This window comes from Misgurnus anguillicaudatus, chromosome 2 (assembly GCF_027580225.2).
Source record: "Misgurnus anguillicaudatus chromosome 2, ASM2758022v2, whole genome shotgun sequence".
Classification (NCBI taxonomy): domain Eukaryota; kingdom Metazoa; phylum Chordata; class Actinopteri; order Cypriniformes; family Cobitidae; genus Misgurnus; species Misgurnus anguillicaudatus.
In genome coordinates this window covers 51,920,763-51,938,551 of record NC_073338.2, presented here as the reverse complement: position 1 = coordinate 51,938,551, position 17,789 = coordinate 51,920,763, and the positions used below count along the sequence as shown (strand labels likewise).

Sequence of the window (17,789 nt, the reverse complement as noted above, 5' to 3'; positions counted from 1 at the left end):
AATGTAAAAAGAGCTAACGCGCGTCTGGAGGTCTCGCGTCGCGAATGAGGCACGTCTAGTTCGCGCTAATTGAGCTTTGCCGCGCGAAACGCCCAAGTTGAAAAATCTGAACTTTGGCGGAAAAAGGCGTCGCCTTAACCAAACAGGAGCTTGCTCTAGTAGTGACGTGATTAAAGGAAGCGAGCGGAGTCGCAGAAGCCCCTCCCTTGACGCGAATTTCCACATAAATGTCTCAATGACTACAATTGTGAAGAATGAAGCGTGTACACTCAAAATGTTCAAGCGTCCAACTACATGCGGTAGAACCGAATTTGACGCTTCAAATCTGGTGTGAACCCAGCATAAGACACCGGAGGAAGTGAAATAGCATACAGGGAATTACAATTCAGTTGTAAATGCATTTCGAAATTTGTCATATATTATACCTTCGTGTATACGGAAATGCAAACAGCTTGCATTAGCGTTTAAATTGTCACAATTTTTATTTCCACGTATAACGCAATTGCAATTACGATGTCTGCAAAATCCCTCCATAGGTATGTGTGCAAGTGTTTAGTTTGACCATTAACACCTCTCTCTCTATCTCTCTTTCTTTGTCTTTCTCTCTCTTTCTCTCTCTCTCTCTCTCTCTCTCTCTCTCTATCTATCTATCTATCTATCTATCTATCTATCTATCTATCTGCATGCGGTGTGGTTCTTGGTTTGGCAGCTGCTATCTTGGTAACACAGCTCACCACACCTTACGTACGCATTGCTCCAGCCGCTGGAGACCATCAGCTAACAGGTCAGACCCTTACACACGACTGCATCCGGTCCGTCCACACACATGTGTTTCTCTGATGAATATCCAGGTTTTGTGTGGATGAATTAATGGACTGCAGTTGAAAGACGCTCTTTGTCTAAATGTCACTTCATTCTGTCTGCTTTCAATTCAGTTTTATTTCAGTAGCACTTTTCATAAAGTAGCAGTGCACCTGTGTGCAGAAATAGAATATTTTAGTACCAGAAAGACAATATTATACACAAATATTATCCACTGAGCAAACTAAAAGCCAGCAGAAATGACATTAGCGTATCGAACACTGTGACTGTTTAAAGCCCCCCAAAACACCCAATCTGATTTTGTACGGGGTCTGTGAACATCTTTGGTTTCTGTATAACTTTTGACCTTTGGTCAATCTCAGGGGCGGCCACTCACAAACCCAACGCCGTGGAGCCGGAGAAACAGACCGACAACACGGTGAAGATCGCCGGAGTGATCGCAGGAATCCTGCTCTTCATCATCATCTTCCTCGGCGTAGTGCTCCTCATGAAGAAGCGGTAAGAACCTTCACACATAAAGCTGAAGATATAGGACCCCGTTTACTCCAGAGGTGTTTAGAGAGTTGGTCAGGCTGTTATTTAGACACAAAAGCTCACGTATAAGGTAGTTTATACCATAGACATTATATACATAGATGCCTCATAGACTGACGCTGCCTATTGGAGCTGACGTATTCCCAATGCGCTCCCCTGCATTTATTTCTAATGAAGAAGGTGTATCCCCGACTACAATCATCATAACTCCCTGAATTTTTACCGGATTTTCACACGGTTCGGTTACATGTAAGTAACGTTAGTTACGATGAGATAATATAATAAATGGTAAAATAACCAAAATTATTAAAAGGTAATCCCATGTGATCTGGTATCAATACTGCGCTGGTTATTGCAACCATAAGATGCACAAATGACAGCAACAGCTGCTTGCTCGTGAGGAGATCCAATCAATATGGTGTTGATGCTGGATTACGTTCCAACACATCATGAGGGGTCTATGTATATAATGTCTATGGTTTATACGGTCACTACATCATTTCTATATTTGTGGTTATTTTATTTTGTAGTTTTGATGACTTGACATGTGTAGCACAAATGTCTCAACTCATCCCTTGTCAGTTCAGCTCCAGAGTAAATGAGATCTCGTGGTTGTTCAGAGTTTAAGAGCGGCTATCAATAATGGATATTTCTCCTGACCTTTCTATCAGCTCATCCTAATTGTTTATGCAATGCTAAATTATTCATCTGATATGACGATAAGAACCATTAAAATGCTTTATAATAGCCCGATAAAAAAAACTATTTCTCTTGCGGCCCCTGACGTCTCCAAAAAACAAAACAATAAAACGAATGGAAGAAATCTGAGTATTTTGTGAGATTTTCCAGAGGGAAGATAGAAGATGCGGATGAGAGGTGGGCTGATAAAAGCTCTTCTGCTCTGGAGTGAAGGATTAGCTGGAGGCTAGTTTACATTAGCCTGGTCTCCTGCCGGTCCTGGAGTCTTTGCACAGAACTCCAGGTTCTCTTGAGTCATCCTCGGCAAATATCCAACTCCTACGGGCTTTGAGTCACACACCACGCCTGCGATCACACACTGTCTGTTCACTTTTCTCAACGTTAGCTGAAGAAAACAGCCTAGAGACCAAGACCCCATCTTAAATGACCCGGGGCTACTGGATAGGCAGGTTCTCCATCACAGACCAGATTAACATACAAGTGTTTTTATAATGTTGTATTATCTGTGTATATACAGTAAACTTGCTGTATATTTCGGAAAATGATTATTCTTAATAAACAATCTGCCTTAATACTAGCTTATATTTTAATGCTGATACGGTTCATTAACGGTAATAAACTAGGCTATAATATTGCTTACCAGTATACCTGCGTCAATAACCAGCTTAACCAGTTTATGCTGGTTACAAAACAATATTCCTCATCTATAAGAAGTTAAAGTGGTGTAGTTGGTCTATCACTGTCAGCTAGTTCAGGGGTTTTCAAGAAAATTTAAAGAGAAAAAAAACAAAGCAAAAATTGTGTAGCCAATTATTTAAGTTTGCTTTCTTTATAATGTCACTATTACTACTTATCTAACACAGTTTTAAAGGGCACTTATTATGCCAATTTTTACAAGATGTAATATAAGTCTCGGGTGTGCGCAGAATGCGTCAGTGAAGTTTCAGCTCGAAATACCCCACAGATCATTTATTATAGCATGTCCAAAATGTTCCTATTTACGCTGTTTTAGTGTCTGTACCTTTAAATGCAAATGAGCTACAGCTCCGCCCTCCCTTACAAACAGACAGTGAGCGCTTTGAGTTCAAATAGATCTTATTAATACAGTCTAGAAACAATAGTATAGTGTACAGAGTACAACTCACTTAGGGTGCAAACTATGGTAATGCAGGACTGTAAGTGGGCGGGGCTTTATCAATGTGACCTCACATTAATAAGGAAATCAGAACGGCATGTCTAATGAGGATTAAAAAACAAGGAGGGGGTGGATTTTTCTCATTGTAGGGTGGGTTGTGTTCACACAGTGCCAACACACATTGGGCCCTATTTTAACGATCTGAAACGCAAGTCCGAAGCGCAAAGCGCAAGTGACTTTGTGGGCGGATCTTGGGCGCTGTTGCTATTTTCCCGGCGGGAGAAATAAGTCTTGCGCCGGCCGCAAATCAATAAGGGGTTGGTCTGAAGTAGGTTCATTATGCATAGGTGTGGTTTGGGCGTAACGTCAAATAAACCAATCAGAACGCTTTCCAACATTCCCTTTAAACGCAAGGGCGCAAGTTCCATGGCGGGTTGGTATTATAATGACGGATTTGACAGGCGCACGCCAGGAGCGGTTCACAGCCGAGGAGACCGACGTTCTTGTAAGAGCAGTCAAAGACAGAGAAGTTGTTTTGTATGGGGATGGGAGAAACCCGCCCAAATCAGCATCGGTTAAACAGACGTGAGAGGAAATAGCCGCAATTGTCTCATCAGCTGCGCCAAGCACTACAATGATGTCAGGAGACGGGGGGATCCCAAGCTTGCCAGCATACATCGGGCACGCCGGGCACACAGGAGGACATCGCTGCGTCCACCCTCACTGCTGAAAGGGTTTGGGGGCTTTGAAATCGGACACAAGAAACGCAAGCAAGGTCCAACCCCAAAGTACACTTACAAATCAAGTTCATATACATTAAGGTTTCTTATGAAAACATTTTAATTATTATTTAGATAAAATAAACGTAATACAGCCACACAACAAACGTATGAAAATATTTTAATCGTTATTTGCATGATAATTTTTTAACGCAGCCACACAATAAATAAAAACTATCACCACAATGCTCACCACAATGATTTCCCTTATCTCATGTATTAATATTTTTTATTGTAACAATTTATGATTTAATGATTTCCCTTATCTTATATTTTTTATTGTAACAATTTATGATTTGCAAAAATAACTGTTGCATCTGTGTAGATTAGATAAGCAATGCGCATTGTGCACGCTATACATTATGGTCAAGCATGCGCCCTTAAAATAGCATAATGAACCACGCGCAACGCGCCACTGACTTTAGACTAGGTTTTTTTGTTAGTAGCGCAATTGTTTTTTGAAACTGCAAAATAGCATAAGAGATGGTTTGCGCCGGAGCACGCCTCCTTTTTTGCGCTGAACCGCCCAGACAGCGCAAGTTCATTCCCTAGTTTGCCGACGTGCGTCTGTGGAGGGAAAAACCCGCTGTGCGCCAGTGCAAAATACGAAATTATACATGCGTCACTGACAAAGTCAATTGCGCTGGGTGCAAGATAGGGCCCATAATGTCCAAACACATTTTAAAAGTGAATTTTGCATAATAGGTGCCATTTAAAAAATATGGACATATAATTTAGGAAAGGGTCCCTCACTGAAGTTTCATCATATCAAACAGTTTGAAAACCCCTGGGCTAGTTCATAAAGAGTTGAGCTTATTAATACACGCGTGTTCACAAATGCCAAACATTGGATTCACCAAATTTCTCTCCCGGTGAGACTGTCACGGCTTCTGAACGTTGATCACTCCGTAGTCGTGTTAATTGAATCTTGTTCAATAAAGCTAAATCAAATGAACGAGTCTGATTGAATCTATCGCATCTATTTGGTTTAATTTGTTTGAATTAAATTAGAAATGAGAGCGGGGAGTCATGCTAATTCCCTTTTTATAACTAACCGTACGGTTCATTTCATGTGATGAGATTTATGTGGTCATTTACATTAAAGACAGTGTTCGGTGTTTGTCTAAATATGTGCTGGACAGTGTAAGAGACACATGAAGTAATGTGGCCACAGATACAATACCTGTGTTTAAAATCTGAATTTAAAGGGATAGTTCACCCAAAAATCATCCTCGAGTTGTTTTCAACCTGTGTAAATGACTTTGTTCTGCTTAACACCAATGAAGATAATAACCAAACAGATGTAGGGCACCATTGACTTCCATTGTATTTTTTTCTTCTAATGTGGAAGTCAGTGGTGCCCCAGATCTGCTTGGTTACAAACATTCTTCAAAATATCTTCATTTGTGTTCAGCAGAACTGAAGACAACATTTTTAGGTGAACTATCTATTTTTTTACAACTGTTTTAATGTATTTAGACAAAAATATATATATAAAGATGCTGAAGGCAATGTTTAGTAAGGATAGGACTTTGGTCACGTGAGCCGCTGCAGCAGGTGCCGTCCGGACGCTCTGTGGCTCGCGTCGCAAGGTTTGTCATGTAGCGCTCACGCTAGGGTCCATCTGCCGTCTCCGGGAGGTGAAACTCTCTCTCACACCACACGTATGTCACCACGGCTGTTTTTGTTCATTTGATATCGTTTTCAGACATTAATATTTTTTACTTTTTCTTTCCTTTCATTTCCATCCCCTTCCACTGCTAAAACCCTTCACCACCCCACTGGGCAGGAGAACGTATCAGTCCTACACTTACTACCTGTAAGTAAAACGTCTTTGTACAATGTTAGTGTCATGCTATGCCCGCTCTGTACGCTCAAACCCTGCATGACTCGCGTCTGGACAGGCATTTTCAATTCTGATCGCCAGGGAACGAGAATTAACATTCTGCCCTCGGCCTGAGCAATGCATTTGAATTTTAAATTGTTTGTAATGTGATGATCTTGTAAAAACATGAGATTGAGATCAATATTGCTAATGTCGTTGTTACTGTATGAAATTTCCATCAGTTGCTATGAAATGCCTGTCTGTGAATGAATATCCTGAAGTAAAACAGTGTTATTAATGTAAAACCTTTTAGCACCAGAACTAACTCTCTCATCCTGCTTGTGGATAATTGGGATAAAAACTACCTTTCCTTGAATATTTTCCCCACAAATACTTTTTGTCTTTCTGTTGCCCAGTACAGGGATGGGAAAAGCATCATTCCCAAACCTGGAACTATTCTTCATCACATACCATCATCATCACCACTATTATTAACCATCACTCCCATTCATTCCCGTGCTTTTATCATTCAGCTTGAGTTTTCCTGCATGGTTGGTGTTAGTGGCATGCAAATGAAGTCCATTATCTTAATGTCCAAAGTGTTTAATGGATAGTTACACACCATGTTGTTTGTTATTGATCACGCTGTGTTGTTTGTTTATTTATAGGTTGGAAATCAAGCACCGGTTCCATTTAAATAAATAAAAATTAGCCGATGACCGATACAGGCTGCCAATTTTCTTGAGCCGATATTTGGAGCCGATACTGCTTTTGCTCACTCAATTAACATCATAAAACTGACACAATGATGATGCCAAATATTACAAGTCTCAATTTAAAAAAGTTAAATCTTTTTGAACTTAAAAAAACTATATTTAACAAAGGTGAGAGTGCTTTGGAACTATGAACTGCACTCTCCACAATGACGAGGAACTATCAGCAAAGGATATTGATTTCTAGCACTTTACTACTACAAATATATATAGAGATCAGAAATAAAACCCTGCTTTGTCCAGCTATGATCAGCCATTAGGCCGAGCTTTCGATGTTGTCATGGAAAGGTTGGTTGTTTTTAGTCACATGACCTGCAATCGCTTGCGGCTTCCAACACTCTGTCTGTAAATAATGCCAGAAAAAACTATCGGCGAACACAGCAGCCACATATCAGCCGATGCCGATACACATAAAACTCGCAAAAATTGGCCCTATCACTACACCAAAGTGTTTTAACGTGGCTAAAAACGCCAGGCGGACGCCGACTGTAATGTAGGCTGAGCGCTTTGGTTGCTATGATTCTTGTGCTTTGTCTATCAGTCGTTGAACGATGCGCCGGTTGGTTGTTGTACTATTTGTCCCGCCCTCCTCCACTATGATTGGATGGCCGAGTGAGAAGTGACATTGACAAGCCGAGCGTTTCGTCCAAGGTTAAAAATTTCTCTTAGCTCTCAGCGAGGACAAAGTCCACCAGCTGCGGCGCTTTCATTGGAAACAATTACACCGTGTAAACACCTTGGTGTGCACGCCTCCTAAGGAATTCACTGCGCCGCCATATTTGCAATGCTTTCAGGTCTTGGTAAAGCAAAGTCTCTTCGCCAGATGATGTCATTCTTGCTCACAGTTGTCAATTGGCTCTTTTTACTGGAAGGCGGGACTAGAGCGGCCATATTGACTGTATCTCCCTCATTTATATCAATACTAGTGACATATCTTGGTAATTTCACTACTGGTCATATATTCTTTACCGTATATAACTGAGTATGTGACAAATAAAAACTTTGAATCCTTGAATCCATGTGTGGGTGCAGTATGAATAGATTTCAGACATACTGTATCCACCATGTTTGCAATGTCATGTGACCTATGACATAATCAGAACAACCGCGACCATAATTTACTTATATGCGTTGTTTAACAAGTACAATAAAATCATGAGAATACATTTCTGTGTACCTAAATTACTTAAACCATCCAGGTCATCAATTTCTGCTATGTTTTTATTATTTTCACCTTTTGAATTGGTCCGGTCCTCATGTCGTGTCAAATGCACACTATAAAATCTATCGGAATTAATACGTTTTTTTCGAATACTGTGAATTCAGTCATAGTACTCTCCTCAACTACGAATTTGTGCCCACTATATAGTCTGAAAGTATTCGATTTCACAACGATTATGTATACGTAACAATGTAAATTATAAAGGAATTGCACAGTAATATTATTTTGTTGTGCATGGTTAGAATCTAAAGATATCATATCATTAGAGAATGCCATCTCTGCCTTTATTAACAGAAGAACGTGGGTGAATCCTTACCTTGGATTTTTTGGCTGATTTAACAAGGCAGATAAACTGTCAATCATAGCTGTGTTTATGTCAATTGTGAGGAAACATCAGAGTTTCTGCACAGCGCTGGACTCTTGACACCGACAGGCTCCCGTGTTTCTCATTCGGAGCGGATATGATTGACATTTGTCCATGGCTGTATGAGTGCAGGATACATGCAGGAGGTGAAAGTGTTACCGGTCGGCTTTATGGCTCTCTAGTTTTTTTGTCATGTCATCAATAAAGTGGACAGGGCTGAGGTTCGTGTCAGGCCGCCTGTCAGCCGCGTCCCCGAGGACACCATCAGCACACTTATAACCTGACAGGAGGAGAGCCGTGACGACAGTGTTCAAGGTCCCGCCGATATTTCACTCTATTTCAATGCAATAAAAGCAACAGCATAAAGTAGCTCAATAACAAAAACGAGTGATGGAGCGAAATACATTTCTCTAGACTGATGTCCAGCTTTTTTGAAATTTAACCAGTTTCACTAAGTGATAGTAGAGATGATTGAGAATGATGTCATACTAAAGCTTGGGGTGTAGTCCGTTTTTGTGTGTATGCAAATGTATGTGCGCTGTTGAACACACAGCCTTGCGAAGCATAGTTTATTTGACACATTTGTGTACACAGACATTAGATGCATGCGCATTGTGACAAAATGCAATAAATCTCTCTGGCTACATATCATAATCTCCTGTACGCGCATGCGTGACCTATGTGTACAAAGTATGCAAGATTTTGCAAAACTTTAGTGGTGCACGTACAACACACGCCTACTATTCTGATGTTGAAATTTGCATCATGTGCACTGTACACGGGTCTTAAAAATTCAAACTATTGGTGTTTGTGTTTCTGTGTAAAGTTGCATGTACAATACGTATTGCATAGTCTATAGGCATGTGTGAGTACTTTACAGCCATAACAACGATGGTGGCCTGTTTGCGCTACTCAAGATACTGAGTTTATTATCAATTTTTCATCAAAGATTACAACATTTGGTTGTTTTATAGTTCAGGGTCACTTGTAGTAATAAATCTTACCCTTATCATTCGTCTGAACAGAACTGCTTGATGTTTTTATTGTTTGTATATTTCCCTCTGTAGAAGAATGCGTATGTGTGCAGGGACGTAGTGTTTCTTCAATAGGTAACATTGCCAAAAAAATGGCTTTCTTACTTAGTATTTTTTACCGAGCCCCTAAGGTGACATTGGAGTAAAAAAAATAAAAAGTTTAGTTCTCACGTGAAACTTTCATGTGCTCACGTAAAACCTTCATGTGCAGAATTTTTTTTTAAGTTTAGATTCGCGAGCTCACGTGAAACTTTTGCTTTCACGTTCGCGTGCAATAGTTTCACATGCTTGCGCGAAACTAAACTTTCAAAAAAATTCTGCACATGGAGGTTTCGCGTGAGCACATGAAACTAAACTTTATTTAATTTTTGCTCCATGTCACCTTAGGGGCTCTGTCATTTTTATCTTGTTTTTAGTACAAATATCTAGAAGTTCTTCGGTACAGATGTATTTTCTTGATGACCAAAATGACCTAGAAATAAAAAGAAAATAAGTCTAGATATTAGACAAAAAACATACAATTTAAATGAATTTGTGCTTTAAACAAGCCAATGGGTTAAGAAAAACATCTTGAAATAACTTTACTTTTCCTTAGACACCTATTTCAAGAATAAATTGGCAGATTTACTTATTTATTTATTTTTTACTTGTTAAAAACTGCCACCGTTTTTAAAAAACAGCATTTTATATGATTTTCTCAAAAGTCCAGAAAATGTTCTTCTTGAAATATATAAACAAACAATATATCAGATGAAAGAACAGACCCTCTTCATTTGTTGTCTTTTTATCACCTCTCAAATATGGGTAGGTTTTTACCAAATTTTGAGCAAAAAGATGAAATAATTGAATTTTTAATAGAGATCAGATTCAGAGTGATGATCAAAACATACAAGGAGTTTGAACTGTTTTTCCTAAGGGGATACTTTTTGGTTTGATAAGTTGGGTAAGAGCGCCACCTGGTAGATAATAGCGGAAATACAGATTGCCAGAAAAACTTGTCATTGTCGTTTTCTCTTAATTGATGAGTTAAGTCGTCGATGGCAGGAAAAGAGTTAAAGCGTAACTACACCCCTGGTCAGAGCCTGACTCCACCCACTGGCAATATTTGAAAAATGCAAGAACCCAACGAAGATAGAGGGAACCAACTAAGCTCGTACCAAGTGTGTGTGGTGAGATCGTAACAAGGGCGTGCTGAGCTTGAACCTTCTTACGTCACGAGTTATGTTTTGGACCCAACATCCAATAGGAAAATTCAACTGTAGTAGTCACCGTTCAACCTGAAGAGGGCAGCACTCAGACGTTTTTACACCATATATTATAATATTGAAACACTTTATATTCAAATGTCAACTTACTAAAATCAATGAGCAGCACTAATAAAGCATCATTCTTACAGATCAGTAACTAAAAAAAGTTGGTTCAGGGTTTAGTTACTCTTTAAGCACAAATTCACTTAAATTGTTTTTTTGTTTTTTTGTCTAAAAACTAGGATATTTTGCTTATCAAGAAAATGCATCTTGATTTAAGAATTTTTAGATATTTGTACTAAAAAAAGGGCAAAAATACTAAGTAAGAAGTGGATATGCGTAAGTGCAGATCTTTTTAACAGCGTCGTCGTGTGTACGTGAAATTTTTAAAAGCACAAAGGAAAAAAGTTTCTGTTTTTAACTACATTGAGAACAGTGGATTAATTTAAAGATTTATATTATTATTTACTTACTTCCATCCTACATGTTATCTGTTGAAAATCCATGTTTGCTAGGGAATCAGTTTGCATTATTGTTGTGGTTTTAAGGCAGTCCAGTCTGGACTGAAACTGAAAGTGACACAGAAGTCTTGGACCGTGTCTTTATTCTCTGCTGGGTCTCTGTAGTCTGTGCCGCACCAGCACGCTTCCCACAATTCCCCACTGTTTCCTGTGTCAAAACGTCTCTAATAAGACTCTTTTCTTCTGGACATATACACATTAAACGCCTACATTTCCTGCAAGAGTTTGGAAAGATAAAATACCCAGAATGCAGTTCAGTTTCATCTCTGTGTCCAGTGTGTGCGGCTGACAGTCTTTTATAAATGATTTGAGGACGTTGACAAAGAGTTCTTGCCTTCTGCAATTAGGATTCAATGTTTTGAGCTGGTTGTTGTTTTGAATGTTTGATGTTGTGATGTGTTGAGATGATCACCAGCACACTCCTGCAAACATTCAACTCTATCTGAAATATCACAGCTTTGTTTTATATTTATACCACTAAATGCTTCATTCTGATTAGTTGAGAAAAACTGTACAGGTGTGCATTATTTTTCAGTCAACGCACACCTGTGAAGTAGTTCCAGATCTGTCCACCACATTAAAGTTTACTAGCCAAGTTTACCTGATATAACTGATTGATTTAATTTCAACAAATAATGCATAAATGTCTGTGTGGTAGCCAAAGAAATAAGTTAAAAGTAGTGAACATGCCTCACAGCAAAAAGGTCCCCGGATTGATCCCTGGCTAGATCTGTGTGGAGTTTCCCTGTGTCAGCGTGGGTTTACTCCGGGTACTCCGATTTCCTCCCACAGCCCAAAAACATGCAAGTTAGGTGAATTGGCGATGCCAAATTTCCCCTCCCCTAACCTGTTTGTGGATCAACTTGTGTATGGATTAACTGGTTTTCACCATGAATATAGCCATAAAGAATAAAGAAAGAAAGAATAGAATAGAATGAATAAAATCATTGAATACCGTAAATAAACACTGATTGGCTGCTTGTTTGGTTTTTGCTTCATTCCTGATAATATAAAACTAGAACAAATGATGCATAAATACTGATTATAAAGAAATATTGATAGGCTAACTGGTTCACATTGTTCCCATTACTGCAAACACTTTACATCAAAAGTAACATGTGTGGGTGAGTCGTGCTACAGTCTCCCCCTCCCTCCTCCTCTCTCTCTCTCTCTTTCTCACTTTCTCTCTCTATCTCTCTTGCTCACTCTTTCACTCTCTCACACTCACTATAAAATGACGTTTTAACGCATTAGGTGTGCATTATGTAAGGAATAATTGACGACGGGCCATTGAATTATAAGAAAATAATGCACAACAAGGTGGTAATGCGGCATGACGCAGGTGTGCATTATTTTCAAATAATTCGAAGGACCGGAGTCAATTATTCCACTTATACCACAGTTACCACAAACATCTCTGGTGCCTATGTTTAAGACATTTGACAAGTTAGGTGTGCGGTTTACAGAAAAATAATCAACACCCATAGAACATTTCTCAGCCAATCAGAATGCAGCATTCAACAGACCCGTGGTATAATTTCGAATAATTCAACGGCCTGTTGTCATTTCTTCCTTAATTATATTTCTAGTTTATTCATTTATGGAGCACATTTAAAACGATGCACAGGCTGACCAGGAATGCATAAAAAGTTAGAGATAAGAAAGATAATAATCATAATATTAGTGTTAGAGGGGACATTCCGCAAGATGTTTTTAAGATATTAAATAAATCTTTGATGTCCCCAGAGTACATATGTGAAGTTTTAGCTCAAAATACCATATAGGTAATTTATTGTGGCATGTTAAAATAGGCACTTTATGGGGCTGAGCAAAAATGCACCGTTTTTGTGTGTATCCCTTTAAATCCAAATGAGCTGCTCAGGTGGGCGGAGTCTCAAGCGCTCCCGCTGTAGTCAAGACAGAGCATCAGGGAGATTTTCTCACGAAAGAAGTTGGTCATAAGCGATGTTCAGGATTATATATTTGAACAAGTTTAAAAAGTCAATCATCTGTTTTATGCATACTAAATACATGTTTATCAGCAGATGAGGAACATTGTGGAATAAAAATAAAGACTTTTAGGTCTCATAGTGTTTTAAACAGGCACAATGATTTTCAGCATGTTACAATAAAATACACTTCCACAAACACACAGAAGTTTACTTTTTGACCAAACCACACGAGTCATACTTTCTCTCTGTCACTCGCACTCGAGGCAGCATCATGGTTGGATAGCGCAGTTGAAGGGGCAGTATTATTATAATAAGAGCCCCTTAATACATCATGGGGGGAGCGAAATCCGAATGACCTATATATTCACATGCTTGCAGAGAAAGCCTTACCAAAACAAAGTTACAGGGTTGCTATTTTTCATGTTTTCTGGGTTGGTAGAAGCACTGGGGACCCGATTATAGCATGTAAACATGGAAAAAGTCTGATTTTCATGGAATGTCCCCTTTAATAAAATTAATAAATAAAAGAAAGTGAAACAATAAGTCTAAAAACCATAAAAACAGCATATAGACATTACACAATATGAAAAGCCAGAGAAAAAAGTAGGATTAAGGGTCCTATTTTAACAAAGTGCTTTGTCAAATACACATGGCGCACTGCCTAAATGGGTGTGTCCGAATCCACTTTTGCTAATTTAATGACGGGAAAAATGGTTTATGCACCATGGTCGAAAAGGGTTGTTCCTGTTCTTGTAATGAGTAATGGGTGTGTTTTGGGTGTAACGTGCAATAAACCAACGAGAGTCTCATCTCTCATCCTCTTTAAAAGCCAGTTGCGTTGGTGCCATGCCGATTCCCTATTTAGATGACGGACCTTGTAAACTGAAACACATTAAGCGGAGGAAGAAGACCACCAGTTTAAGATTAATGTTAAAAAAAGTGTTGTTTACATTTTCATTGAAATTGTTATTTTTTTTATTAAAACCTTTAAAAGCTGTTTTCTTTCAGTCATAGAAGTAAAAACAACAGGCTTTTAATTGCTGTAAATGTATTGATATCCTACATAATCATTGTAATCTCATAAAATAATTAGCAAATATGCAAGAAAAGATTTGTACTCTAAAAATACAAAGAAGAGATAAAGAATTTACAAATGCGCAGAGAGCCGTTTCAGCACTAGAACAGCGCCGTATGGGATTTTTTAAAAGCATTACTTAAAATGTTTCTCATCTCTTCATATCCACAGGTACAGAGTCATCACACAATAAATCTGTAGGATAGCATTTAAAAAACATTTAAAAATAAATGCATTTGTTTAAAGCAAAGCATTTATTTACAGGTGAAGCAGCTCTTTGCGCCTTCTAACGTCTCATAATTAGTCCTCATTTATGTCCAAGAGACTCAATAATAATCTTTTACATTCAATCCTTTAATCTTTCATATTTAAAAATGTTTTGTGCTGCTGCGCATTCATGTGTGTGATAAGCAAACCCGCGTTGTCGTCCCGTTTATAGGCGCATATTACTAATGCGATCTTTAAATAACAAAAAAACATATTGCGCCATTGACTTTAGACATTAGAACAGGTTTTTGTTGGTTAATGGCGTAGTCTATTTTAGTTGCCTCAAAATAGCAACGCGCCAACAATGCGCCTGAACACACCTCGTTTTTAGACCAGAACGCCCATGGGTAAAAAAGTGGGCACAAATCATTTGCTATTTAAACAACGTGGCGCTAAACGTGAAAATGATCATTGCGCAGGGTGTATGATAGAGCCCTAAGTTTGTTAGTTGATGTACATGAGTTTGTTAACTCAGTTTAAAAGGTTTGTTTCAATGAATTGATTCAGAACACTGATTCAGTAATTCATTATAATTTCAAAATGTTCACAGATATTTCACTGTAGATTTAAATGCCTTTCTTTGTTCTGAGACTGAAATAAGTGATCATACATGTTATTACAGATACACAATCAAGACTACATTTTCAAAGTAAATGTCATGTTTATGTAGTCATGTGAAGGAGTTTTTTAAAAGATAAGTGAATGTTATGGGACTCTCATGCAGATGTTTAGGGTGAAAATGTTTTTGAGAATGAAGATTGAGATTTAGACTAGTTTTGATTTTAGAAGAATTCATTCACTAATCTTATTGGCTATACTGAATGAATGCTTCACATCTCTCTTTCTCTGTCTCTCTCTCATAGTGTGTGAAGTATTTGTGTATCTGACAGCTTGTGTTTGGCCAGAACGTATCGTGTTTACGGGGCTGAGCATCCGTGTGTGTTTGCAGTAAATCTCTGCTGTGAGATGCAGTGGCCTGCAGGAGAGCGTCACCATATGGCTGCTGAATGAGATAAACATGAAAGATGTTGAGAATAAGGACAGCAGGCAGAAACATCATAGCGCATGTGCATGCTTTACACTACACTATACTGCATTACACAGCATTACAATACATTACTATACACTACATTTTATCCGAAGTGACTAAATGTGTGTTCAAACTTTACATTCTGTAGCAGGACTAAAGAGGCAGTGATGTACATGATCTTCTGTAGAGGCGTACATCATACTGAGACACAGGGCCCTATCATACACCCGGCGCAATGCGCGACGCAAGTGTCTTTGGCTAGTTTCAACCCAGCGCAATGATCATTTTCACGTTTAGCGCCACGTTGTATAAATAGCAAATGGATTTGGGCATTCCGGTCTGAAAACGAGGTGTGTTCATGCGCATTGTTGGCGCATTGCTATTTTGAGGCAACTAAAATAGACTACGCCATTGACCATCTAAAACCTTCTCTAAAGTCTATGGCGCAATATGTTTTTTGTTATTTAATGAGTGCGTTAGAATAGGGCCCAAAATCTGAGATGAAGCATTTTAACAGCTTGCTACCAATAAAAGCAACTTTTTGGACTGAAGAGAATTTTTTAATAGTACATGAGATCTTATACGTCAAAAGATTATAGAAATGTTGATCCCAATCCGTGGCCGCATTTATTTTATAATCAATTTGCAACCAAATAATCAGTTTGGAATTGTATTGATGGCTTTGATCGTATTGAAAAACCTTTATGTAAACATCTTAATCAATACGATTGTGTTTGTTTGTATGCAAATTTGGATCGTATCGATTTGGGGTGGTGTAGTCCGATCTGTGATAGAAAAGTACTCATGTAAACGGGTGAATTGTAGTATTTTCTCAATCCGATGCAAAAATATCTTGTGCACATGCGCAGAAGAATTGTGCTTAAGTTTATGTCTTATATTTACATGCGCTGTACATTCTGCTGCGTTTATGTGTACTTTCATAACATTAGGCTACATAAAGCAATAAAATAGCATTGTGCCTTTTGAAAATTGTCTTTTCATTGCCTATATCTGAAAAGTTCTTAAGAACAACTTTCTTTAATTTCGCTTTGTACATCTATCCAGAGATAGAGCATGAACTCGACAAGGTTGGCATTGCCAAGTCCTCTGCTTGTTTCAAGTTTAGATTTGGTCTACTGATTAAACCATCTCCACAGTTTGTTTTTTACTGATTTTTTTTTTACCGACCATTTTTTAAAGATGAAAGGATTTGGTTCATTAGTTGTTGGTATTTGGGCTGTGAATAGTCATTGGGATGCTTTTGAATAACCATTAGGATGGTTTTGATATGCAAAGGTGGCAACTCTGACGTTTGGTTTAGATTATATAGAATGTACTTGTAAATGAACATTTTAATCAGATTGCAATGTTTAGTGTGCAAGTAAACTGTATTGTCGTAACCTTCAATTTTGTGCATGTAAATATAGCCATTTAGTCATGTTTTATGTTGCAGTAGATTTGACACTTTGCGGATGTTTGTAAACAAACGTCCAGTGTGTGCGAGTGGAAAGCAGCGATGCTAATGAAAGATATTGAAGATCACAGTGTCAGACTTCACTTGAGGTTTTCACACATCTTCTCGCAGTAAATGCAGAGTTATTGTGAAATTAAATTTGACTTTACGCTTTAAGATCCACCGAGAGATGCAGGGCTAAATTTTAAAGAGAAATTGAATTCCAGAATGTCTTCTGAATGTAAATGGAGTTTGTTTGATCTTCACCTTTGTCCTAATGGAATATGGGCATGTTGTTTAATCTGATGGAGATGTTTGAGTGGTGTTGTAACCCGTTGGCTTCACTCATCAATCATGTCTTGATTTCTGTTCCCTTAATGCTCATCAACTCAGCTCGGCTTTAATGGAGTTTGTAGTTTGTAGAAACTTCTTGCATCTCCTTACTTTGCGGTTTGGCTCCGTTTCCGAAACTCTCATTTGAAATTGGATGGCGATGCGCTTTGGGGAGCGGAGAGATCCGGAACTCGGCCTCAGGCACGGAACCCCTCCCGCTCGCTCCCATTTGCTCCCACAGATTGGCTGTGATGATTTGGTCTAATTTGCATTTTCCTACGCATGAGATCGTTGAAAGACAAAGGCAGGCCGACCGAATTAGCGTCTTTGAGGTATAGATCCACTAAAGCAGAATTGAATTACAACTGTTTCCCACTGATCTCTAGTGACATCAGGAGATTTTTTCCTCTTGGTCTTCAGCGGTTGTGTTTGGAGACTCATTGAGCTGTTATTGTAATCACAGAGAGTTGGCGTCCTGGTAGGACATTGATTAAAATTGTATTGGGATTTAATTGGAAGGATTTTGCCTCCATCTTAATCAGTCCTCATCATTAAAATTAAGCTCTTTTGATGATTTTAATGGTGAAACACCTCGAGTGATGTTGAATGGAGCTGCTGTGTTTTCTAGATATATTTATTCAGCTAACCTCTATTCAACATTTCAATGTTTTATATCTAAATGAACATAGAGTTTGTCAGAATGTAATGTTTTTTTTTTTAGTTG

At 38.5% G+C, this 17,789-nt stretch overlaps 1 protein-coding gene across 2 annotated transcripts in view; it reads left to right on the top strand.

Moving 5' to 3' along the window:
- Positions 1 to 17,789, top strand: part of LOC141349030 (receptor-type tyrosine-protein phosphatase mu-like) — a 218,549-nt gene that overhangs the window by 145,561 nt on the left and 55,199 nt on the right. Inside the window, exons 14-16 of one of the 2 annotated variants that reach the window (XM_073857819.1) lie at positions 710 to 784; positions 1,185 to 1,320; positions 5,759 to 5,788. In XM_073857819.1, the coding sequence (XP_073713920.1) occupies positions 710 to 784; positions 1,185 to 1,320; positions 5,759 to 5,788 (241 nt within the window). The remainder of the gene's footprint in view (positions 1 to 709; positions 785 to 1,184; positions 1,321 to 5,758; positions 5,789 to 17,789) is intronic. The other variant, XM_073857824.1, reaches the window with a different exon arrangement.